A 26,339-nucleotide genomic window follows, 5' to 3' on the forward strand; every position below is an offset into this window, starting at 1 on the left:
ATCAAGAGGGAGACAAACCATAAGAGACTCTTTTTTTGTATTTTTTTATTTATTTTTTTCAGCGTAACAGTATTCATTGTTTTTGCACCACACCAAGTGCTCCATGCAATCCATGTCCTCTCTAATACACACCACCTGGTTCCCTCAACCTCCCACCCCACCCCCGCCCCTTCAAAACCCTCAGATTGTTTTTCAGAGCCATAGTCTCTCATGGTTCACCTCCCCTTCCAATTTCCCTCAACTCCCTTCTCCTCTCCATCTCTCCTTGTTCTCCATGCTATTTGCTATGCTCCACAAATAAGTGAAACCGTATGATAATTGACTCTCTCTCTGCTTGATTTATTTCACTCAGCATAATCTCTTCCAGTCCCGTCCATGTTGCTACAAAAGTTGGGTATTCATCCTTTCTGATGGAAGCATAATACTCCATAGTGTATATGGACCACATCTTCCTTATCCATTCATCCATTGAAGGGCATCTTGGTTCTTTCCACAGTTTGGTGACCATGGCCATTGCTGCTATAAACATTGGGGTACAGATGACCCTTCTTTTCACGACATCTGTATTTTGGGGGTAAATACCCAATAGTGCAATTGCAGGGTCATAGGGAAGCTCCATTTTTAATTTCTTGAGGAATCTCCACACTGTTCTCCAAAGTGGCTGCACCAACTTGCATTCCCACCAACAGTGTAGGAGGGTTCCCCTTTCTTCACATCCTCTCCAACACATGTTGTTTCCTGTCTTGTTAATTTTGGCCATTCTAACTGGTGTGAGGTGGTATCTCAATGTGGTTTTAATTTGAATCTCCCTGATGGCTAGTGATGATGAACATTTTTTCATGTGTCTGATAGCCATTTGTATGTCTTTGTTGGAGAAGTGTCTGTTCGTGTCTTCTGCCCATTTTTTTTATATGATTGTCTGATTTGTGTGTGTCGAGTTTGAGGAGTTCTTTATAGATCCTGGATATCAGCCTCTTACTGTCACAAAACAAACAGGGTGACGGGGGGAGGAGAGTAGGGAGAGGGTGGTGGGGTTATGGACATTGGGGAGGGTATGTGCTATGGTGAGTGCTGGTGAAGTGTGTAAACCTGGTGATTCACAGACCTGTAACCCTGGGGCTAATAATACATTATACGTTTATAACAAAATTAAAAATATTAAAAAATAATTTAAAAAACAATTTAAAAAACAAAGGTGAGAAAGGGAATGAGAGGAGAGCACAGGAGATCATGAGGAAAATAATTCCTCAAAGCCATTGACTGGGAAAACAAAAGGGGCTGATATTTGTGAGTTTTTAAAATCAGCTGTGTTCAAAGAGTAGAGTTTTAGATGTCTGAAGTGTGGCTGGTATGGAGCCCTGAGGCCACTGCCCTGCTCCTGTGAAAGAGGGCAAATAGCCTGGGGGCAGATGGTGTGATCTGAAGATCCCCTGGTATACACTGGGAAAGACAGTTCCACCTTCTTGGAGTGCACTTGGGAGAGGTGTCATTGATTCTCAGGAACCAAAAGATCCAGGGGGTACCATTTCTCCCCCACTTCCAAGATAAGTGTAGAGATAACTGCTGAGTGCAGCTAATCTGGATACTGGCTCCTTGCTTTGCTTTACTCCAAGCTTCATGCCCTTGTGCTCTGGTGTGACTGTCCTTCTAGGACAAACCTGCATCAGTCCCATTGCAGCAAGAGTTTCCCCCAGGGGACCAGCATGAGTCCACATCATGCTAGGTCCCTAAAGTTTGGAGCTTAAAAACTCAACCAGGCTGCCTGGGATGGAACACAGGTACATTGTGCTACTGGGCAGACAGATGGCCTGGACACAAACAGGGTGAAAGCAATAATCTGAGGGGCACCTGGGACACATGAGGGAAGACTGTTCACTCTTTTGTGAGGGTTTCTGGGACAGTGGTGGGTGAAAACTTCCCTTCCAGGGATGAGAGAGGGGAATGGAACAATTTCTTGTTTACACCCATCAACATAAACTAACTTCAGTAAACAGCACAATGCCATCAACCATGGCCTAAACTGCTTACACCAAGTGCCCACCCTCCTGTGTTCTGCTGGGGCTGCTTTTCTGGGGCAAGTGTGCCCAAAAACCAGCCCAGTGGGCCCCTTCCCCAGAATACCAGCACAAACCATTGCATTTACCACTGAACATAAAGTTCTGCGAAGCTCAGCAATGGTGAAAATAACATCAGGTCTCTTTATTTCTTTATTCTTTTAAATTTAATTTAATTTTTTTCAGTGTTCTTAAATTCACAGTTTGTGCACCACACCCAGTGCTCCATGCAATACGTGCCTTCCACAATAGCCACCACCAGGCTCACCCAACCTCCCATCCCCTCCAAGACCCTCAGTCTGTCTCTCAGAGTTCACAGTCTCTCATGGTTTGTATCCCGCTCCGATTTCCCCCAACTCACTTCTCCTCTCCATCTCCCAATGTCCTCCATGTTATTCCTTATGCTCCACAAGTTAGTGAAACCATAAGATAATTGATTCTCTCTGCTTGACTTAGTTCACTCAGCGTAATCTCTTCCAGTCCTGTCCATATTGATACAAAAGTTGGGTATTCATCCTTTCAGGTGGAGGCATATTAATCCATTGTATATATGGACCATATCTTCTTTATCTATTTGTCTTTTGAAGGGCATCTTGGTTCTTTCCACAGTTTGGCAACTGTGGCCATTGCTGCTATGAACATTGGGGTACAGGTGACCCAATGTATCTGTATACATCTGTATCTTTGGGGTAAATACCAACTAGTGAAATTGCAGAGTAATAGGGTAGCTCTATTTTTTTTTTATTTTTAATTTCTTAAGGAATCTCAACACTGTTTTCCAAAGTGGCTGCACCAACTTGCATTCCCACCAACAGTGTAAGAGGGTTCCCCTTTCTTCACATCCTCTCTAACACTTGTTGTTTGCTGTCTTGTTGATTTTGGCCATTCTAACTGGTGTAAGGTGGTGTCTCAATGTGGTTTTGATTTGAATCTCCCTGAGGGCTAATGATGACGAACATTTTTTCATGTGTCTGTTAGCCATTTGTATGTCCTCTTTGGAGAAATGTCTGTTCATGTCTTCTGCCCATTTTTTTGGATGTTATTATCTGTTCTGTGTGTGTTGAGTTTAAGGAATTCTTTATAGACCTTGGATATCAGCCCTTTGTCTGTAGTGTCATTTGAAAATATCTTCTCCCATTTAGTGGGTTGCCTCTTTGTTTTGTTGACTGTTTCCTTTGCTGTGCAGAAGCTTTTTTTTTTAAGATATTTTTATTTATTTATTTATTTGACAGAGAGAAATCACAAGCTGACAGAGAGGCAGGCAGAGAGAGAGGGGGAAGCAGGCTCCCTGCCAAGCAGAGAGCCCGATGCGGGACTCGATCCCAGGACCCTGAGATCATGACCTGAGCCGAAGGCAGCCCCTTAACCCACTGAGCCACCCAGGTGCCCCAGAAGCTTTTGATCTTGATGAATTCCCAAAAGTTCATTTTTGCTTTTGTTTCCTTTGCCTTTGGAGACGTATCTTGAAAGAAGTTGCTGTAGCTGATGTCAAAGCGGTTACTGCCTATGTTCTCCTCTAGGATTTTGATAGATTCCTGTTTCACATTGAAGTCTTTTATTCATTTTGAGTTTATCTTTGTGTATGGTGTAAGAGAATGGTCGAGTTTCATTCTTCTACACATAGCTGTCCAATTTTCCCAGCACCATTTATTGAAGAGACTGTCTTTTTTCCACTGTATATTTTTTCCTGCTTTGTCAAAGATTATTTGACCATAGAGTTGAGGGTCCATATCTGGGCTCTCTACTCTGTTCCACTGGTCTATGTGACTGTTTTTTTGCCAGTACCACGCTGTCTTGGTGATCACAGCTTTGTAGTAAAGCTTGAAATCAGGCAACGTGATGCCCCCAGTTTTGTTTCTCATTTTCAAAATTTCCTTAGCAATTCCAGATCTCTTCTGGTTCCATACAAATTTTAGGATTTTTTTTGTTCCAGCTTTTTGAGAAATGCTGGTGGAATTTTGATCAGGATGGCATTGAAAGTGTAGATGGCTCTAGGCAGTAGACATTTTGACAAATTTATTCTTCTGATCCATGGGCATGTGGACAGCCTTCCCTTTAAGATCAGGAACATGACAAGGATGTCCACTCTCATCACTGTTATTCAACATAGTATTAGAAGTCCTAGCAACAGCAATCAGACAACAAAGAGAAATGAAAGGTATCCAAATTGGCAATGAAGAAGTCAAACTCTCTTTCTTCGCAGATGACAGGATACTTTATATGGAAAACCCAAAAGACTCCACCCCAAAGTACTAGAACTCATACAGCAATTCAGTAATGTGGCAGGATACAAAGTCAATGTACAGAAATCAGTTATTTTCTTATACACTAACAACGAAAACACAGAAAGGGAAATTAGAGAATCAATTCGATTTACTATAGCACCAAGAACTGTTAGATACCTGGGAATAAACCTAACCAAAGAGGTAAAGGATCTGTACTCGAGGAACTACAGAACACTCATGAAAGAAGTCAAAGAAGACACAAAAAGATGGAAGACCATCCCATACTCTTAGATCAGAAGAGTAAACATTGTTAAAATTAACAAGTCAGGAAACGACAGATGTCAGTGAGGATGTGAAGGGGAACCCTCCTCCACTGTGGATAGGAATGTAAGCTGGTGCAGCCACTCTGGAAAACAGTATGAAAGTTCCTCAAAAAGTTGAAAATATGGCTATCTTATGACCCAGGAATTGCACTACTGAGTATTTATCCTGAAAATACAAATATAGCAATCTGAAGAGGCACGTGCACCTCAAGGTTTATAGCACCCACGTCCACAATAGCCAAACTATAGAAAGAGCCTAGATGTCTATCAACAGATGAATGGATAGAGGATATATGGTAAACATACACACACACACACACACACACACACACACACACACACAATGTGGAATACTATGCAGCCATCAAAAAATGTAATCTTGCCATTTGCAATACCGTGGATGGAACTAGAGGGTATTATGCTAAGGAAAATAAGTCAATCAGAAAAAGACAATTATCATGCAATCTCACTGGTATGAGGAATTTGAGAAATAAGACAGAGAATCATAGGGGAAGGGAGGGGAAAATGAATCAAGATGAAACCAGAGAGGAGACAAAGCTTAAGAAACTCAATCTCAGGAAACAAACTGAGGGTTGCTGGGATGGAAAACGGTGGGAGGGATGGGTGGCTGGGTGATGGACATTGAGGAGGGTATGTGCTATGGTGAGCACTGTGAATTGTGTAAGTCTGACGAATCACAGACAAGTACCCCTGAGACGAATAATACATTTCATATTAATAAAATAAAGTATCCATTCTTTTTTGTTTTTTCAGAAAGCATATTTTGTTTTTTTCTTAAATTTTTCATTTAAATTTGATTTAGGTAACATATACTGTATTATTTTCAGGGGTAGAATTTAGTGATTCATAAGTTGCATATAACATCCAGTGCCCATTATTTCAAGTACCTTCCTTAATGCCCATCACCTAGTTACCCTATCCCCCCACCCACCTCCCCTCCATCAACTCTCTTTTTTTCTAGAGATAAGAGTCTCTTATGGTTTGTCTCCCTCTCTGATTTCTTGTTATATTTTTCCTTCCCTTCCCCTATGTGCATCTATTTTGTTTCTTAAATTACATATCTGAGTGAAATCATGTGGTATTTGTCTTTCTCTGACTGACTTATTTCTCTTATCATAATACTCTCTAGTTACATCCATGTTGTTACAACTGGCAAGATTTCATTCTTTCTGATGGCTGCATAATATTCCATTGTATATATAATGGAATTATATATTTTTTAAATTAATATATATACATTCCTATATCCAATATTATATATATATTATATTATATATTATATCATATATATCCCATTGTGGTTTTGATCTGTATTTCCCTGATGATCAGTGATGTTGAGCACTTTTTCTTTATAGATCTTGGATATGTATTTGTATAATTTGTATATCAGCCCTTTATCTGTAATGTCATTTGCAAGTATCTTCTTCCATTCAGTGGGTTACCTCTTTGTTTTGTTGACTGTTACCTTTGCCATGCAGAAGCTTTTATCCTGATGAAGTCCCAATAATTCATTTTTGCCTTTGTCTCTCTTGCCTTTGGAGACAAGCCTAGCAAGAATTTGCTGTAGCCAAGGTCAAACAGGGTGATACTTCCTGTGTTCCCCTCTGGAATTTTGATGGATTCATGCCTCACATTTAGGTCTTCCATTCATTTTGAGGGTTTTTTTGTGTATGGTATAAGAAACTGATCCAGTTTCATTCTTCTGCATGTGGCTGCCCATTATCAAAACACCATTTGTTGAAGAGACTATCTTTTTTCCATTGGCTATTCTTTCCTGCTTTGTTGGAAATTAGTTGACCACAGAGGTGAGGGTTCATTTCTGGGTTCTCTATTCTGTTCATTTGATCTATGTGTTTGTTTTTGTGCCAATACCATATCATCTTCATGATTACAGCTTTGTAATAGAGGTTGGAGTCATGAATTGTGATGCTGCCAACTTTGGTTCTTTTTTTTTCAACATTACTTTGGTTTTTGGGGTCTTTTTTTGTTCTATACAAATTTTAAGGTTGTTTATTCCAGGTCAATGAAAAATACTAATGGTATTGGGCGCCTGGGTGGCTCAGTGGGTTGAGCCGCTGCCTTCGGCTTGGGTCATGATCTCAGAGTCCTGGGATCGAGGCCCGCATCGGGCTCTCTGCTCGGCAGGGAGCCTGCTTCCTTCTCTACCTCTCTGTCTGCTTCTGATCTCTCTCTGTCAGATAAATAAATAAAATCTTTAAAAAAAAAGAAAAGGAAAATGCTAATGGTATTGATAGGGACTGCACTGAATGTTTAGATTGCTCTAGATAGCATAGATATTTTAACAATATTTGTTCTTCCAATCCCTAAGCATGGAATGTTTTTCCATTTTTTTTGTGTTGACTTCAATTTCTTTCATAAGTGTTTTATACTTTTGAGAACACAGGTTCTTTTGTTGGGTTTCTTCCTAGGTATCTTATGGTTTTGGTGACATTGTAAATGGGATTGATTCCTTGATTTCTCTCTCTTCTGATTCATTGCTAGTGTATGGAAATACAAATGACTTCTTGATTTTGTAACCTGCAACTTTATTGAATTCCTGTATCAGTTGTAGCAATTTTTAGGTGGAGTCTTTTGGGTTTTCTACATAGACCATCATGCCATCTGTGAAGACTGAAAGCTTGACTTCCTTCTGATTTGGATATCTTTTGTTTCTTTTTGTTCTCTGATTCCTGAGGCTAAGACTTCCAGTAATATATTCAAAAACATTGATGACTGTGGACATCTCTGTCAGTTTCCTGACCTTAGGGGAAAAGCTCTATGTTTTTCCCCTTTGAAGGTGATATTATCTGTGTGTTTTTCACTATATGGCTTTTATGATATCAAGATATATTTCCTCTAGCCCTACAGGGCAGAGAGTTCTTACCGAGAAAGGATGCTGTATTTCTCAAATGTTTTTTCTGCATCTATTGAGAGGATAATACAGATCTTGTCCTTTCTTCTATTAATGTGGTGTATCACATTGATTTGAGGGTGCTGAATCACCCTTGTAGCCCAGAAGTTAATCCCCTTGGTCGTGGTGAATAATCCATTTAATGTACTGTTGGATCCAACTAGCTAGTAGTTTGGTGACAATTTTTGCATCCAAGTTCACCAGGGATATTGGTCAGTCATTCTCCTTTTTAGTGGGGATTTGTCTGCTTTGGGGATCAATGCAATGTTGGCCTCATAGAATTAATTTGGGAGCTTTCTATTTTTTGGAGCACTTTCAGAAGAATAGGTATTAATTCTTCTTTATTTGATGATGATGATGATTGATGATGATGTTGTGTTAGTCACCATACAGTACATCTTTATATTTTGATGTAGTGTTCCAAGGTTCATTGTTTGCATATAACACCCAGTACTCCACGTAATTCGTGCCATCCTTAATACCCATCACCAGGCCAACCCATTCCATCCACCCCCTTACCCTTTAAAACCCTCATTTTGTTTTGCAGAATCTACAGTCTCTCATGGTTTATCTTCCCCTCCAAGTCCCCCCTTAATTTTTCCCTAAATGTTTAGTAGGATTCCCCTGGGAGGCCATCTGGCCCTAGACTCTTGTTTCTTTGGGAGATTTTTGATTACCAATTCAATTTCCTTTTTCTTTCCTTATGGGCCTGTTCGCGTTATCTATTTCTCCTGGTTCAATTTTGGTAGTTTATACATCTTTAGGAATGCATCCATTTATTCCAGATCATCTAATTTGCTGGTTTATAGCTGCTCATAATATGTCCTTATAGTTGTTTGTATTTCATTGTGGTGTTTGTGATCTCTCCTCTTTCATTTCTTATTTTATTAATTTGGGTCCTTTCATTTTTCTTTTTGATAAGTCTGGCCAGGAGTTTATCAGTATCATTAATGCTTTCAAAGAAACAACTCCAAGCTTCATTGATCTGTTCTACAGCTCTTTTGGTTTCTATTTCATTGATTCCTGTTCTAATCTTTATTCATTCTCTTCTCCTGCTAAATTTAGGCTTCATATGATCTTCCTTCCTCCCTCCTTTACATGTAAGGTTATGTTGTGTTTTGAGACCTTTCTTGTTTCTTGAGAAAGGGTTATATTGCTACATACTTCCCTCTTAGCTGCATCCTAAAGGTTTTGAACAGTTGTGTTTTCACTTTCATTTGTCTCCATAATTTTTTTTTATTCTTCTTTATTTTCCTGGTTAATCCATTCATTCTTTAGTAGAATGCTCTTTACCCATTGTGAATTTAAGTTCTTTCCAACTTTCTTCTTGAGATTGACTTCCAGTTTCAAAATATTGTGGTCTGAAAATATGCAAGGAATGATCCCAACCTTTTGGTACTGGCTGAGACCAGATTTGTGACCCAGTATGTGATCTATTCTGGAGAATGTTCCATATGCACTCAAGAAGAACATGTATTCTGTTGTTTTAGGATGCAATGCTTTGAATATATCTGTAAAGTCCATCTGGTGCAGTATGTCATTGAAAGCCTTTGTTTCTTGTTGATCTTCTGCTTTTATTATATATCCATTGCAGTGAAGGGGTGTTAAAGTCCCCTACTATTACTATTATTATCAATACTTCTCTTTAATTTTGATATTAATTGGTTTATATGATTGGCTGCTCCCATGTTCGGGGCATAAATATTTACAATTGTTAGATCTTCTTGTTGGATAAACCCTTTAATTATGATATAGTGTCCTTCCTCATTTCATATTAAACTCTTTGGTTTAAAATATAACTTGCCTGATATAATGATTGCCACCCCAGCTTTCTTTTGATGTGCTTTAGCATGATAAGTGATAAATTTCCATCCCCTCACTTTAAACCTGGAGGTGGTTTTGGGTCTAAAATGAATCTCTTGCAGAGAGAGTATCAATGGGTCCTGCCTTTTAATGCATTCTGATACCCTATATCTTTTGATTGGGGAATTTAGCCCAATTACCTTCAGAGTAACAACTGAAATATAAGAATTTAGTGCCATTATACTACCTGTAATGTCACTGTTACTGTATATTGTCTCTGTTACTTTCTTCAGAAAGGGATTCTCTAGTGTCTTCCATGCTTTTTTCAAGCCCAGCTAGTATCTTTATAATCATTATTCTGAACTCTAGTTCTGACACCTTATTAATCTCCATCTTGATTAGGTCACTGGCATTCTGTACTGTCTCTTGTTCTTTTTGTTTTATTTTGTTTTTGACATGAGATTTTCCATTTCATCATTTTGTCCAGAGAGGAATAGATGAGCGAGAAAACAAAATGCTAAAAGGGTAACAACAACCCCAGGGAAATACACACTAAACCAATCAGAAGAGATATGAAACCAGGGGGAAATGGGGGGAAAAAGAATATGATCAGGCTGGTGAATAGAACAGAGCCATATACTAGAATGTGGGTATATTTTGGTCTGTTAGAAGAAACTGCATCCAAAATTTTAAAGAAAGAAAAAAATATATATACAAAAATAAGGTTAAAAACAATGAAGGGATAGAATATGACTATATAAATGAAAATTTTAAAAGATTTTTTAAAAAGGAACTGATAAGAAGTTGGTTGAAAATAGAAAGAAGAGAGAAAAATTTTAAAGGAGAGAGAGAAGGTGACCAGGGGCATGCATAGAACAGAGCCACACACTAGATTCTGGATATATTTTGGTCTGTTAGGAGAAACTGCATCCCAAAATTTTAAAGAAAGAAAAACTCATACACACACACACACATAAGGATAAATATGAAGGGATGGAATATGAGTGTAAAGATAAAAATTTAGAAGGGAGTTGGGGTAAATTGGAAGGGGAGGTGAATCATGAGAGACTATGGACTCTGAAAAACAATCTGAGGGGTTTGAAGTGGCGGGGGGGTGGGAGGTTGGGGTACCAGGTGGTGGGTATTATAGAGGGCACAGATTGCATGGAGCACTGGGTGTGGTGAAAAAATAATGAATACTGTTATGCTGAAAATAAATTAATTAATAAAAAAGATAAAAATTTTAAAATATTTTTATAAGAAATTGATAAGATGTTGGTTGAAAAAGGACAGAAGAAAATTTCCAAAAAATAGAAAAAGGAAAAAATAAAGAAAATTTTAAAAATTAACTTTGAAAAACTGAAGAATCATGGGGAAAAGGCCATGAATTCTATGTGCTGTATTCCCCTAGCTCTGGAGTTTTGTAGTTCTCATTAATCAGTAAACTTGGTCTTGGCTGAATGTTCTCACTGATCTTCTGGGAGAAGCACCTGTTGCTGTGATTCTCAAATGTTTTTGCCCCAGGTGGAATTGCACCACCCTTGCCAGGGTCCAGGCTAAGTAATCTGCTCAGGTTTCCTCTCAGTAGCTTTTGCACCCTGAAAGCTTTCTGTACAGCTTTTGAGGATGAGAATGAAAATGGTGGCCTCCCAATCTCTGGCCCCAAAGGAGCCAAGAACTCAGGGCCCCACTCCTCAGTGAGTCCTCAGAGAAATGCAGTCAATCACTCCTGTCTCCCTGGTCTTTGTCCACACTCCATGCTCAGCCAACCTGTTACCAAGCATTTCTGTCTCTGGCCCATGGACCCATTTGAAGCCTCCAAACCCAGCAGATTCCTGAAGTACACTCCTGTGCTGCTGCTCCTGGGGGAGGAAGGAGACTCTCCCCAGCTCTGCCACTTTTTGAGCTGTGGATCACATTTTATGGTAACTCTGAGCTGAGAGCCCACTCCTCAGCTTCATCTTTGCCACCAGCTTCCCCACTCCAATACCTAGGAGCTCTGCTGCACTCAGACACCCATGGTCTTTCTGTGACCCTGAGGGTCCTGAGACCACACTGTCCCAGCAAGGGTTCCACACCCTGCTTGGCCACTGGAGCAATGTCCCTCAGCAGAGTAGACTTCTCAAAGTTCCAATTTTGTGCTCCTCTGCTCTGTCACTTGCTAGTAGTCGGCTGATGGAGGTTCCCTTCCCCCACCTCCCCAGAGTCTATCTTCCTGTATATTGCCTCAGATTCACTTAATCCACAAGTCCTACCTTGCAGTAAGTGGTCGGTCACTTTTCTGTTCATAGAGTTGCTACTATTCTTTTCTTCGATCTTCCGTTGAGTTTGTATGTGTTTTAAATGGTTTGATAATTATCTATCTGAATTCCTGGGATCAGGTGAAATTCTCCTAGTCCTCTGCCACCTTGGACCAGGACCACCATCCCAGTGGTAAACTCTAATATGGCATATCATGTGCACCAATGATTGGAAGTTCTGATGAAAAGAGATTAAGAGTTGGGAGGGGATTTACACACACATGTCAAGAGTTTATTGCCATAATCTCTATTTGTAAAATGTCATTGTATGTTGCTTTAAATCTTGATCAATGCAGTATTTGAAAGAGCTGAAGAACAATTACTTTAGCTGTAAGTGGAAGAAATTCTGTGGTAAAACAAGAGAGATTTAAATTAGTCTAAAGTTATTTTCACTGTTGAGTAGATATTTAAAAAGAACATTAAGTATGTAGCTATTTCCTCTATTGTTAACCTAAGAGAACATGTACATTTTCCTGCTACATAGGCTCCATATGCCTTTATAATTCCCAAGTTTTCTTTTTAAAAAAATTTGAGGAGCAATGGGATGCTGAGTCATTAAGTGTCTGCCTTTGGCTCAGGTCATGATCCCAGGGTCCTGGTATCGAGCCCCACATGGGGCTCCCTGCTCAATGGGAAGTCTGCTTCTCCCTCTCCTTCTCCCAGTCCTCCTGCTTATGTTCCCTCTCTCGCTCTCTCTCTGTAAAATAAATAAATAAAGTCTTTTTAAAAATTTTTAGTCTCTCATTTATGAAAAGTTGTATTTGCAGTAAAAAGTCTCTTAAGACTATATAAAAATCTTGGTAAGAAAATGATGTAAGTAGTGACTAGAATTATGACATAGTGAACATTCTTTTACATCAGTGTTACCAAGGAGTTGTGAAGCACAACAGTACACTTCATTTGGAGGACTTGACTAGCTCTGAAACGTCCTCTCTTGAGTATCCTCTTTCTCCACCTTCAAAAGAATCATACATTTCCTTCTGATTTTTGTCCAAGTGTTTATGGAATCAAGGGTCTGGGCTAACCTACCATATTTCCTCACTTGGTGCCATCTACACATGAGGTATCTGAACCTGGAAAGTATTTTAAGTCTGAAGGTTTGGGTTTGAAGCTTTGTGTTATGTTTAAGATACTTGGGTTTAGTATCTGAGTTAAGGTGATTTCTATGTTCTTATCTTTTTAAAGGAATCTAGTTAATTATTACAGCCTTCTAATCAATATTAAGTCTTATTTGGCAGTTGAAATCATAGATTGGAAATGAATTGGACTTGATCTAAGTGGATCAAATTGACCAATGACTTGTTTAACTAAACAACTCTTCACACTGTGAAATGAAGCTATCTTCACTTGTTTTCATGAGTGAAGAAAACTATTTGAATCTCTTGACACCAATTTTCATGTATTTTTATTTATGATGACAAATGATTATTTTGAAATGTTGCCATAAAACAATTTCAGTTAAGTAACATTTTTTGAGAGAAAAAGTATTTAAAATGGCTTTTCTAAGGAGTAGATCATCATATTTTGTCATTTAAAATCACTACTTTGTCTTCATTGTTTAACTATGATTACACACTTTAGAAACACCACTTACTGTGAAAGCCAATCTTTTTAGACATGGATGAACATGGGGTCGCACCTACTCTAACTGAGATACCTCCCATGGCATCAGTTATCAATGGCGAACCCATGCATCAGGTAAGGATACTTTTGCTTTTTCTTTCGTTATAACTGATCAAATCCTTCTTGAATCCAGTATTGGCTTTTATTTAGAAAAAGCGTATCATTTTTATGATTGGTCACTTAGTTTATAAGTTTTCAGTCTTTACACAAACATTGATTTATCTTCCTTGTAGGCTTTTAAAAATCCCACTAGAGTCATTTAACATTAGCTTGGGTCACATATAACCTCCTTTTGGGTTGCTTTAGCTGTTTTTCCAGCCTTCCTTGACCAGCTTAAAAGTCCTGGTGTTGAAAGTTTATACTATCCACAGACAGTATCTTTTGATGAATAGTCTAAAAATATGACTGTAAAGCAGACTAACCTTCTTTCATACTCCTTAGCTTTGAGTTCAATTTTCTAATATTTAAAGGTATTATTTTGAGCAGCAATGACTTCTACCTACAGGATTGGTCTCAAGAAAGAACATTTTATAGATTTAGCATTTATTCATTTGAAGAAATCTATTCAAGAAAAGTGTTTTTTTAGGATTCATTTATTTAGAGAGAGAAAGCAAGGGAAGGGCAGTGAGAGAGAGAGACTGAAGCAAATTCCCCACTGTGCACAGAGCCTGATGTGGAGCTCAGTCCTAGGACCTTGAGATCATGACCTGAGCTGAAATCATCCATTTAACTTACACCAAGCTACCCAGGCATCCCTATTCAGGAAAGGTCTTCCCTACATATACAGGGTGAAAAGATCACTTAACTTTTTTCTTTGGAGTTCAAAAAAAAAAAGTAAATATTGTACTTCTGGATTAGAATTTGGTTTGACATCACAATATCAAAAGGAACTGAGATAAAAATGACCTGCCTGAAATTAAGTGCCCTTTCTTTTTTACTAGATGGGGAATTATCATCTGGACAACACTGCTGGAACACAATATACTACTAATTATTCACAAACAGTGACTCATCCCAAAAGATATACTAGATGGCCTTCTTGTCCTCAATACTGGATACAACAAGTACATCTGAATTTTACCATCAGACAAGTTTTGTTTTCTGTTTTTCTTTTTTTGTGTGTTTTTTTTTTCCTGGAGAGTAGGAATTGGTCTTTCCATGTCAATGAACCTATTTTCTATGACCTTATTATATTAAATTTTACTTGGTTGGGGGAGGACCCATTACTTAGGATATTGAATTTCTCCTAAGTGCCCATTGATTCAAATGTACTCTTCTTCTTGAGCATTTCAGATCCCAGTAATTCGTAAGTTTGAATATTTTCCAAATTAAGAATAATGAACATCCACTTTCCAGAGTGGATGCACCAGTTTGCATTCCCACCAACAAGAGAGTATGAAGGTTCCCCTCTCTCCAGATCCTCACCAACACGTATTATTTCTTGTGTTAATTTTAGTCATTCTGATAGGTGTGAAGTGCTATCTCGTTGTAGTTTTGATTTGCATTTCTCTGATGGTCAGTGATGTTGAACATCTTTTCATGTATCTGTTGGCCATCTGGATGTCTTCTTTAGAAAATGTCTATTCATGCCTTTTTTTTTTTTTTTTGGCAGTTCAGTTCTTTTTTATTTTTTTCATGTTACATTAGTCACCATACAGTACTTCATTGGTTTTTGAGGTAGCGTTCCATGATTCATTATTTATGTATGTTCTTTTTTAACTAGATTATCTTTGGGGGTGCTGAGTTTTATAAGTTCTTTATAGATTTTGGATACAAGCTCTTTTTCTGATAAGTCATTTGCAAATATCATCTCCAATTCCATAGGCTGCTTTTCAGTTTTGTTGATTATTTCCTTCACTGTGCAGAAGATTTTTATCCTGAATGAAATTCCAATAGTCTTTTTTTGCTTTTTGCTTCCCTTGTCTCAGGAGACATATCTAGTAAGATATTGCTACAGCCAATGTCCAAGAGGTTGCTGTCTTTGTTCTCTTCTATGATTTTAATGGTTTCCTGTCTCACACTTAGGTCTTTCATCCATTTTGAGTTTATTTTTGTGCATGGTACAAGAGAGCGGTCCAGTTTCATTTTTCATGTGTCTGTTTTTATGCCAGTACCATACTATCTTGATGACTATAGCTTTAAAGTATAACTTGAAGTATGGAATTGTGATGCCTCCAGCTTTGCTGTTCTTTTTCAGGATTGCTTTGGTTATTTGGGGTCTTTTGTGGTTCCATACAAAGTTTAGGAATGTTTGTTCTAACTCTGAAAAGATGGTGGTGGTATTTTGATAGGGATTGTATTAAAGGAGTAGACTGCTTTTGATAATATAGACATTTTAACAATATTTGGTCTAACCCATGAACATAGAATGGTTGTCCATTTCTTTGTGTCAACTTCAATTTCTTTCATAAGTGTTTTACAGTTTTCAGATCACAGGTTGTTTACTCTTCAGTTAGGTTTATTCCTAGATATCTTGTGGGTTTTGTGCAATGGTACATGGAACTGATTCCTTAATTTCTCTTTCTGCTGCTTCATTATTGGTGTATAGAAATGCAACTGACTTCCATGATGCAATCAATGATTGCATTGATTTTTATTTTGCAACTTTGCTGAATTCCTGCACCAGTTATAGCAATTTTAGGGTGGGGTCTTTTGGGGTTTTCTATATAGAGTATCATGTCATCTACAAATAGTGAAAGTTTGATTTTTCCTTGCCAGGTTGAAAGTCTTTTATTGCTTTTGCTGTCCGATTGCTGTGACTAGGTTTTCGAGACTATGTTAAATAAAAGTGAGAATGGGCATACCTGTCTTATTCCTCAAAAAGTTAAAAATAGAACCACCTTATGATCCACAATTGCACTACTAGGTATTTACTGAATGGATACAAAAATACCAATCTGAAGGGATATATGCACCCCCATGTTTATAGCTGCATTATCTACAATAGCCAGATTATGGAAACAGTACAAATGTGCATTGACTCATGAATGGATAAAGAAGATGTGGTATATATATATATATAATGGAATATTATTCGGGCATAAAAAAGAATGAATTCTTGACATTTGCAATGACACAGATGGAGCTAGAGAGCATAATGCTAAGGTGAAATATCAGAGAAAGACAAATACCATATGATTCCACTCATGTGTGGGATTTAAGAAATAAAACAAATGAATGAAGGAAAAAAAGAGGAAGCAAGAAGAGGGCCCTTAACTATAGAGAACAAACTGTTGGTTGCCAGCATGGAGGGATTGGGGGATGGGTTAAATATATGATGAGGGTTAAGGAATGTACTTGTTTTGATGAGCACTGGGTGCTGTATGTTAAGTGTTAAATCACTAAATTATACACTTGGTACTAATACCACATTGTATGTTAACTAACTGGAATTTAAATAAAAGTTTTAAAAAACGACAATGATTTTTCTTAGATTAAATAACAGAAAAGTATGTCACCAAAGAATGGTTTATTTCTAGATTATATTGGTTCAAGTTAACCCTGGGGAGACCCTCACCATCAAGTCTGATGATGGGAACATTCAGAATATCCAAGGTCAGTAGAAGTATAATTAGATGTGTGTTTCTTGAAAGGAAATAGGGTAAATTTAAATATTAGTATGAAATGACTTTACTAGTAATATATTCCATTAGTATCCCTTCCCATCTGAGCCAGATGGAATCCTCTTAAATTTATATGGTCCTCATAGGAGCATAGTATCAATATAATAACTAGGGCTGGTATTGCTAGTCTTACCAGAGATCTTCATGTAAGTTACTTTTTTAGTTGAAGATTAATTCAGTAATTTCACTTGAAAAAGTTCACATCTGGCATACACTGACAGTGACTGATAGTTTTAGATTCTTTTCTTATAGGAGAGGACTACTGAGGTCTTCAGAGAGCTCATTCACTCATACATTCAAGTATTTTTTTTTAGTGCCTATCATGTTCTAGCACTGTACTAGGTATTCAATATAGAACATTATACAGGAGGGGGATAAATTATTTATATATACATTTTAGTTTGCTATATATGTATACATACATAGCAAATGTATAGCACATAGAATTGATTCCATAGTAATATAAAATTAACATTTACTTCATACAAGTTTTAATATTATTTCAAATTGTGATGATAATTTTTGTTCTTATGCCAATTACTTTGTATCCTGAAGTGTTTTAGAGTTATGTCTCAAAAATTTTTCAAAACGTTATCATTTTTTTAAAAACTATCATTTAGCAATGGATTCCATATGGCTGCTATCTAAAGTTTATTACAAACTCATATTATTTTCCCCATTATTAAAAGTCAATACCATTCTAGGACTTGAGAGCCACATAGATTTTTAAAACTAAGCAATAATTATAATTCAGGTAAATAAAAGATGATGACTCATAAAAGTTTCCATTCTGTGTTGGATTTTTAGTTCCTATGCAATTGTATGTTTAAGACAGTAAGACTATCTAGTGTAAAAGTAGGGTATCATGAGTAGCATTGGGTCCTTCTCTATGTTATTCTGTTTTCTAAAAGCTATTTCACTTTACTATTATCAATGAAAAGCTTAAAATTAAAGTTTTCTTATGTCACATCACTAAAAGAAATATATTTTATGGTTCAGAGTAAAACTTCTATTACTCAGTATATACATAAGTAAAAGAACAATTTACTGGAAAGCTGATACTTCCTTTTTATTAGTGTTTAAATTTGCCAATGTTTTTATAATATAAACTTTGCCCAATCCCCATTATGTGCTTTATTTTCCATAAGTTGTGATGAATTTCCATTGATTCATCTACACTAATACCTAGTTTCCCTTGAAAGTAAGCAACAGACTCTTTGAAAATGGTTGGCTATTGTCAAAGCTTGGAGCTGGTTTTCACTGTGAAAAGTTAAATGGACTTTGTTTAAAGTTATTAAGGAATTTATTAGTAATAATTCTCTTTTAGGACCCGCTGATGTACCTCTGATGTCACCAAGTGGTACCCTGCCACCAATATATCTTCCTCCTGGTTACATGTCTCAGGTATATGAGTATGGTTTATTTCTGTTTGTTTGGGGGTTTTTTGTTTTTTTTTTTAAGATTTTTATTGATTTAGGGCGCCTGGGTGGCTCAGTGGGTTAAGCCGCTGCCTTCGGCTCAGGTCATGATCTCAGGGTCCTGGGATCGAGTCCCGCATCGGGCTCTCTGCTCAGCAGGGAGCCTGCTTCCCTCTCTCTCTCTCTGCCTGCCTCTCTGCCTACTTGTGATTTCTCTCTGTCAAATAAATAAATAAAATCTTTAAAAAAAAATTAAAAAAAATTTTAAAAAAAAGATTTTTATTGATTTATTTGACAGAGAGAGATCACAAGTAGGCCAAGAGGCAGGCAGAGAGAGAGGAAGGCAGAGAGAGAGGAAGGGAAGCAGGCTCCCTGCTGAGCAGAGAGCCCGATGCAGGGCTTGATCCCAGAACCCCGGGATCATGACCTGAGCCGAAGGCAGAGGCTTAACCCACTGAGCACCCAGGTGCCCCTATGAGTATGGTTTTATTTAGTATTTAGCCCTAAAGCATCATTTAACAGTTATTATGTCACTATATGATAGAACTTCTGAAATACTATTTAGTTGTTCATTTTATTATCATCATTGCTTAAAAAAAATTGCAGTTAAACTTAACCAAATCTCCCTTAGATTGTCTTGTAAATAATTCCTTATTCATCTAATGAATTTGCATCTCATCATATTCATTAATTCTCTATTGTTTTTTGTTTCTGAGTACTGTAACCAATCTTGATTACCTATTACAATTGCTACAGTAATGGCTTTTGATAGTGTGTAAGCTTTGGTCCCTAAAATTACTGTTTTCTGTTCAGTAATATTTCATTCTCAGTTGCTGGACAACAAAGGGCATTTTTTAATAAATTCCTCAAATATTTACCAAGCACTAAAGTGGACAGGGAAGTATGTCTCCTATAGACATTAACAAGAGATTTCATGGCCTCTAAATTTTATAACTGGGAATATGTCTTTTCCTATTGCACATCTGTGGAAATCAATAACATGATAAATAAGTCAATATAATATGGTTTGATTCTAAATGGAATTACGTATTTCAACAATAACTAACAAAAATACAAATGCATATACCTTTTCACCTAGCAATGGCACTTTGAAGAAATTTATCCGACCGATGTGTTTTTCACAAATTTGGAATAATAAATGTACAAAACTATTCATTACAATATTGTTTGTGATCATGGAAGGCTGCATGACACTCTTGTCAATGGAGGACTGTGTACAATGGAGGATATCCAAATAACGGAGTACTATGCAGCTATGCAAAACAGTGTTGTAGTTCTATGTACTGACATAATAAGATCTTTACAATACATTGCTAAGTGTAAAAGGCAAGGTACAGATAGTAAAAATGCAAATAATGCTTCTTTTTATGTAATACAGAGGGAAAATAAGAATCTATAGTCTTGCTTGTATAGACAAATTCTGGAAGGATTCACAAGAAACTGAGAACAATAGTAGATATGATTTAGGAGGGAAATTTTACATTTTTTTATCCTTTATGGTTTTAAACAATGTTAATATATTATCTATTGTTAAAAATTACCTTTTTTAAAGCCATACATATGGAGATGAGGAAGAATTATCTTGTCTTCTGCTTGACATAGTTTCAATTGGTTATTACTTTCTGATCCCTTAGGTTTTCTAAATTAAGAGCACAGGATATAATTCTAACTTAGTTTTAAAATGACAACTTTTATTAATTAATTAACAACATTTATTAATATGTTTATATGGTTCTGTCTTCCAACTTAGGTGGTGGAAGAAAATGGCATTCGCAAAATCATCATTGTGCCTCAGACAATTGACTATCGTACAACCATGCCCGCTCCTATACCACAAGTATCACACTTCATTGGACCATCCTCTCCTATGTATCCACAAGGTCCTCAACTTATGTATCCCCCAGTTCAAGGGGAATTTCCACAGCCTTATATACAAGAGCCTTTGCCACAGCAGTTGCCACCACCACCGCCACCACCACCACAGCTGCCACCACAACCGCTGCCACCACCACAGCTGCCACCACCACCGATGCCACCACAACCACTGCCACCACCACCAATGCTACCACCACAGCTGCCACCAGCACCGATGCTACCACCACAGCTGCCACCACCACCAATGCCACCACAACCGCTGCCACCACCACCGCCAATGCTACCACCACAGATGCCACCACCACCGATGCTACCACCAGCAACATTTATATACCAAGAGCAGCACGGTAGTATATAATTTTCTTAAACAGGAAATATTTTGAGTTTGTTAAAATTAAGAGCTTTGGGAAATTATTAAAATGAAAAAAGTAGAAAGTAGTAAAATTTCCATGAATTATTTCATTTCATGCATGTATATTAGGATTAATAAAAACGAGTACTGGTTTGTGTTTAAACATAATTTTCTATATATTTTTGTACTTTGATATGACATTGACTTGTGATATTTATTTTTACTGGTTGGGTCTATAAAATCATATTGGAAAATTATAAAAGAGCATTTTGATTATTAATGCCACACAGTGGGAATATAAATGACACTGAAGGGTCAACAATATAATCATCTTAGGACATTAAAATTTGTAAGTGGAGTTATTCCCTAGGAAAACAATATCTGCTCATGTTTTTCTTTCTGTACATATCAATACATTACAAAAATACAGACCTAATATCTGTATTAAAGCAAAAAGGGAAAATTTTTTAAAATAAAACATTGCTTATCGTGCTTATTTTGGTTTGAAGAAAAGATTTAAAAGAGCTTGAGATATGTAATTATTATAATTATTAAGCAGTACTCCATTGTCTCTTTTAGAAATTTATTCCCATGGAAGAACAAATTATAACCAGTCTGATGAAAGGGCTGTTAACATGGGAGAACATATGAAGAAAAAAATGAGAGAAGGCCAACTTGGAGGACACAAGACTAGCTATATAGTTAACACCTCTTTGCCTATGAACAAAACCAATGATTTTTCCAGTATGCCTCCTACTCCAAACACTTACACTGTGGACTATGCTCCAAGTACCTACACTGTTGACAATACCTTGAGCACCTACACTGTGGAGAATGCTCAACACACCCACACTGTTGACAGTGCATCAGGTACCTACACTGTAGACAACACTACAAACACTTACACTGTGGATAATGTTCCATGTACCTACACTGTGGAAAATACTTCAAGCACCAACACTGTTGAAAATAATTTGAGCACTTATACCATGGACAATGCTCCATGTACCTACACCGTGACCAGTGCTCAGAACATTTACATTGCTGACAATACTCCCAGTACTTACACTGTTGACAACTCTCCAAGCACTCATATTGCTGATAATACTCCCAGCAATTCTTCCACTGACCATATCCCTAGTACTTCCACCACAGACAATGCTCTTCCTTCCACCACTGATAGTGTTTCAGGCCCTTCCAGCACTAATTATGTCCCCAATACTTCCATTTCTGACAGTACTCCCAGACCATCACCTATTGACAGCACTCCGAGTTCTTCCATTTCTGACCATGCTCCCAACACTCCCATCTCTGAAAGTGCTCCCAGCACTTCTACTATTGATGGTGCTCTCAATGCTGCCAGCAATTCCAGCACTGCCAGTGTTCATTTTGAGACTAGTCATGGAAAGAAATGGAGTGCTACAGAAAGTGGAGACATCAAGCAGAAACCAGGTGGAAAACAAAGCAAGATCGCATTACCAAATGCTGCAGAAAAAGGTAAGGTCAGGAGTTTGGCTTTGTCGCCAATGAATAAACATCCTAATGTTTAGGAATCTCAGTGTATATTAAATATTTAAGTGCCGTTTTGTTTCCATTTCCTCTTATCCTCTTTATACCCCTAAATCTAAACTCTTTTTTTTAAAGATTTTATTTATTTATTTGATAGAGAGAGAGATCACAAGTAGGCAGAGAGGCAGGCAGAGAGAGAGAGAGAGATGGAAGCAGGCTCCCTGCTGAGCAGAGAGCCCGATGCGGGACTCGATCCCAGGACCCTGAGATCTTGACCTGAGACGAAGGCACCGGCTTAACCCACTGAGCCACCCAGGTGCCCCCCCTAAATCTAAACTCTTAATGAAACCACAGTTGGGATGCCTTTTTAAATCATGGAGAAATGACCATCCTCATACAAAATGTGTCATGTATCTTATGTGTACACCACATAATTCTTTTCTAGTTGTCTGCCACTGAAACATTGCAAGTTATTCTTCAGTCCTAATGAATTCACATTATTTCATTTAAAGTGTGGACTCTGTCTTTTGTTAGAGTTTGTTTAATAACATACACTTTAGACTGCTCTCTTCTTTTAAAATTTTAATGTAAATTGCTACTAGATGTTTAGTAGCTCTCCTGGTGATGACGTATTTGCAGTGGGATAATAGACATCTAACTTCTTTCTTTTGTCTTTACCAATGTAATATTTTATTTTGGGGTGTTTCCTTTTAGACTGCATAACAGAACATGGAAAGTCATGCTGTTTCACCATTGAGAAACCTGTAGTAAGTAACTAAAGTGAATATTTAATTATTCCTTTTAATTTACTTTTTCATTCTAAAATATGCAAGTTCACTGATATTTTTCTCTAGTAAAGTTTTAATTTGAAGCCTTTTTTGGTTAAAATTTCATAATCTCCATTAGCTATTCAACACATAAAGATTCAGAATGTTATTATTAAATATAATATTAATAACATTGTTTAATCACAGTATTTAAGCACCTAATATGAAGAGAACAATATATTTAGCATCGAAATGTCTGAGGGAAATATTATATCATAAGTTACAGATTATATTTTTTAAACACCCTACTTTAATTTTTGTTATGTATTTTAGGTTTCTGATATTCAAACAAGATCTGCTACTATTTCATGGAAACTACATTGTTCTGAGAAATGTGATCACACCAAATCTCCTGTGACATTTGAACTGGCAATATCTAATAGTGGTAAAAATGGAAAATATAAAAATGTATATGTGTGAGTCTCTTTTTAATCTTTCTCATTTCTCATAATTCAATCCAAATATGCTATCTAAATGTATAGACCTCAACTTATACCTATGCTGAATTCTAAAGAATTTTTTCTGCAATTTTTTCTAAGCTTTGAATACAATTTTATACTAAAATGGTTTTATGAATGGTGGGTGGTTGCCAGGTCAGTCCTTGAAATTCATTGACTCATAAGTATGTTAGTGCTAAGAAGGATCTTAAATATCAACTGGTCCATTCTCTTCAGTTTACAGCTTTCCTATTTGACAAGTTTAACTCAGGGAAGAAAATGTTCCCTCCAATTCTCCCTTTTCTTTTTTCACTTAGGTCATTTTAGGGGGAAAAATTTTTCACTTTATGGTAGGCTACACAAGTGAGGTATTTATGTTGCAATTGGATTTAAGATAGACTTTCCTGGAAATTTCATTATAGAAGCTAGTTATAAGGTGGAGCTATGATAGCAGCAGGATGAGCTTAGGTATGTGTTCAAAAGATACAACCAGGGGGAAAAAAAAAGAGAGAGAGATGCAATCAGGACTAGGAAAGATACAGTGGATGACACAGCAAGAGCATACCCAACCACTCTGAACAAACAGCTTTTCAACTGAATGAGGACATATAATCTAAGAAAAAACAGAGGCACAGGATAAAGGAAATCCCAAGTGAGGAAAAACAAATTCCTTTGCCCACCAAACAATTATGCAAGAAATAAGTCAGAGGTCTGGAGCTGTCTCTACAGCACTTTTAAAATGCACTTTAAATTTCGTTTACTAGAATTTCTCATCTTTACTCGGAGGCTCAAAGTGAAATTTTAAATGTAATTATTATGTAAAGTTTTATTTCCTTTATAATTAGCAACTAGAGATTTCAAATTTAAGAATTATAATACACAATCTTCTATATTGGGTAGAGGGATGGGAAGATGTAAAATGTAAGAAAAGCTACTTATAAAATTAAGTTTTGCTTAAGGTTTCATGGTGGTCTTTTTCTGGTGTTATGTATTTCATAAATATTTTTGTTTTTTATTAAAATACTATAATCACCCTATCACTTTGAGTGTTCTTTGCTTAGACGTATTAGCCTTTGCTTAAAAATAGTAACTTTTAACTTTTTTGGAGACTATATCTGGGGTAGAGCCTGCAAGAACACTTTTGAGTTGGTAGAGTACACCTCGGCACCTGTGACAGTTTCAGAAAGACATAGATGTGGAAGCCCAGCCACTTGATCCAATGTAGCAAATAAGTACTCTCCCCAGAAAGATTTTCTTTTGTAATTGAATGAATAAATTGCATGATGCAGTGTCTTTGAGGCTTTTCATATCAACACTTTTAAATAAGCTAATTATTTGTGGAGCATAACAAATAGCATGGAGGACATGGGGAGATAAAGAGGAGAAGGGAGTTGGGGAAAATTGGAAGGGGAGATGAACCATGAGAGACTATGGACTCTGAAAAACAATCTGAGGGTTTTGAAGGGGCAGGGGGTGGGAGGTCGGGGTACCAGGTGGTAGATATTATAGAGGGCACGGATTGCATGGAGCACTGGGTGTGGTGCAAAAATAATGAACACTGTTATGCTGAAAATAAAAAATAAATTTTAAAAAATAAGCTAATTAAAGACAAATCTGTATTATTACAGTGTGAAGAAGTTGCAGTGGGAAAATTATAAAATTTCACTTCATAAAGCCATAGTAATTTCACATGCAAATGAAGAATTTGGGGTATTTTTTAATAATTTTTAAAAATTTTTATTTATTTATTTATTTGAGAGAGAGAATGAGCAGGGGGAAGGACAGAGAGAGATAGGGAGAAGCAGACTCCCCATGGAACAGGGAACCTGATGCGGGCTTGATGTCAGGACCCCAGGATCATGACCTGAGCCACAGGCAGTCACTTAACCAACTGACTCACTCAGGTTCCCCAAGAATTTGAAGTATTAGTATCACCTTTTGACATTCGTATAAAATGGGCTAAAATTATCTAAATTTCAAGGAAAATTGTGCTTCTTTGTCACTTGAATATGTAAGATTAGGACTGTTAGCTATTAAATACTTGTAAGATCATTTATAAAGAAATATTATGTTCACAGTGGTGATGGAGTTATATTTACTCTACTTGATCTACAACCATCCATGGCCTATTTCATAAGGTAAGAACTCCATCTTACACAACCCCTACCCACCCTGCAGCCAGGCAGACTCCCCAGTCTGTATCAGTTTACTACTTATGATTTCTACAGTCAGCATTGCTACTTGCCAACAGAATGGCCCATCCTTTATGCTTCAAAACAGTCCTCTCCAAATCCATTAGTTCACTTTCTTTCACTTAGTACTGGTGAGAGGGTGATTTGGGAGCCATTACATGTAACAATCCTACTTGGCTCTATTAGAAAGTTTTTTATTATTAGCTCCTAATATGTATCGGGGAATTCAAGTATCCAATTTAGTACATGTAAGGATAAATATTTGAAAGCTTACAACAACTCTCATTACATTTTTAGAATTACGACCATAAGAAGCTCAGCACATAGAAATATGTCTGAAGTGGTTAGCTTCACAACTCCAGGTTGTGAACCAGACCCTCCACTTGCACCCAGATTAATTAACCGATCCAAGAGCAGCCTGAATTTACAGTGGAAAGTAAGTATTTTACTGCCAAAGTCTCCCGAACATGTCTTAATTTAAAAACATGCTTTCTACTTTCTCCTAAATTTTAAATATGAAATTATGCATGCCTCAATTGACCTATTTCTCTAGCACTTTTCCTTTTTCCATAATCATCTTTCTCTTCTATTTATATCAAGCATCAAGTAAACTGAGAAATGTCTATCATAATTTCAATTAGTAAAAGTTTAAGTGACAACTTCTATAACCTAAATTTATTTATAATTGTAGTTACCAACAAATCTGCCTCTTAATTAAGTATTAACTTTCTTTATTACATAAAACTTCAAAAACAAAACAAGACATAGAATTTGGATATGTCTTATAGACTGTAAAAAATGCATTTTAACTTTTAAATCTGGGTT

General features: G+C 36.9%; 1 protein-coding gene across 1 annotated transcript in view; it reads left to right on the top strand.

Moving 5' to 3' along the window:
* LOC122896596 (fibronectin type III domain containing protein 3C1-like) overlaps nucleotides 1–26,339 on the top strand; it is a 110,636-nt gene that overhangs the window by 46,363 nt on the left and 37,934 nt on the right. Inside the window, exons 2-11 of the mRNA XM_044234719.1 lie at nucleotides 13,253–13,335; nucleotides 14,202–14,324; nucleotides 16,740–16,815; nucleotides 18,211–18,287; nucleotides 20,073–20,544; nucleotides 21,129–22,046; nucleotides 22,773–22,825; nucleotides 23,159–23,301; nucleotides 25,401–25,460; nucleotides 25,812–25,950. Coding sequence (XP_044090654.1) covers nucleotides 13,253–13,335; nucleotides 14,202–14,324; nucleotides 16,740–16,815; nucleotides 18,211–18,287; nucleotides 20,073–20,544; nucleotides 21,129–22,046; nucleotides 22,773–22,825; nucleotides 23,159–23,301; nucleotides 25,401–25,460; nucleotides 25,812–25,950 — 2,144 coding nt within the window. The remainder of the gene's footprint in view (nucleotides 1–13,252; nucleotides 13,336–14,201; nucleotides 14,325–16,739; nucleotides 16,816–18,210; nucleotides 18,288–20,072; nucleotides 20,545–21,128; nucleotides 22,047–22,772; nucleotides 22,826–23,158; nucleotides 23,302–25,400; nucleotides 25,461–25,811; nucleotides 25,951–26,339) is intronic.

This window comes from Neovison vison, chromosome X (genome assembly GCF_020171115.1).
Source record: "Neovison vison isolate M4711 chromosome X, ASM_NN_V1, whole genome shotgun sequence".
NCBI lineage: Eukaryota > Metazoa > Chordata > Mammalia > Carnivora > Mustelidae > Neogale > Neogale vison.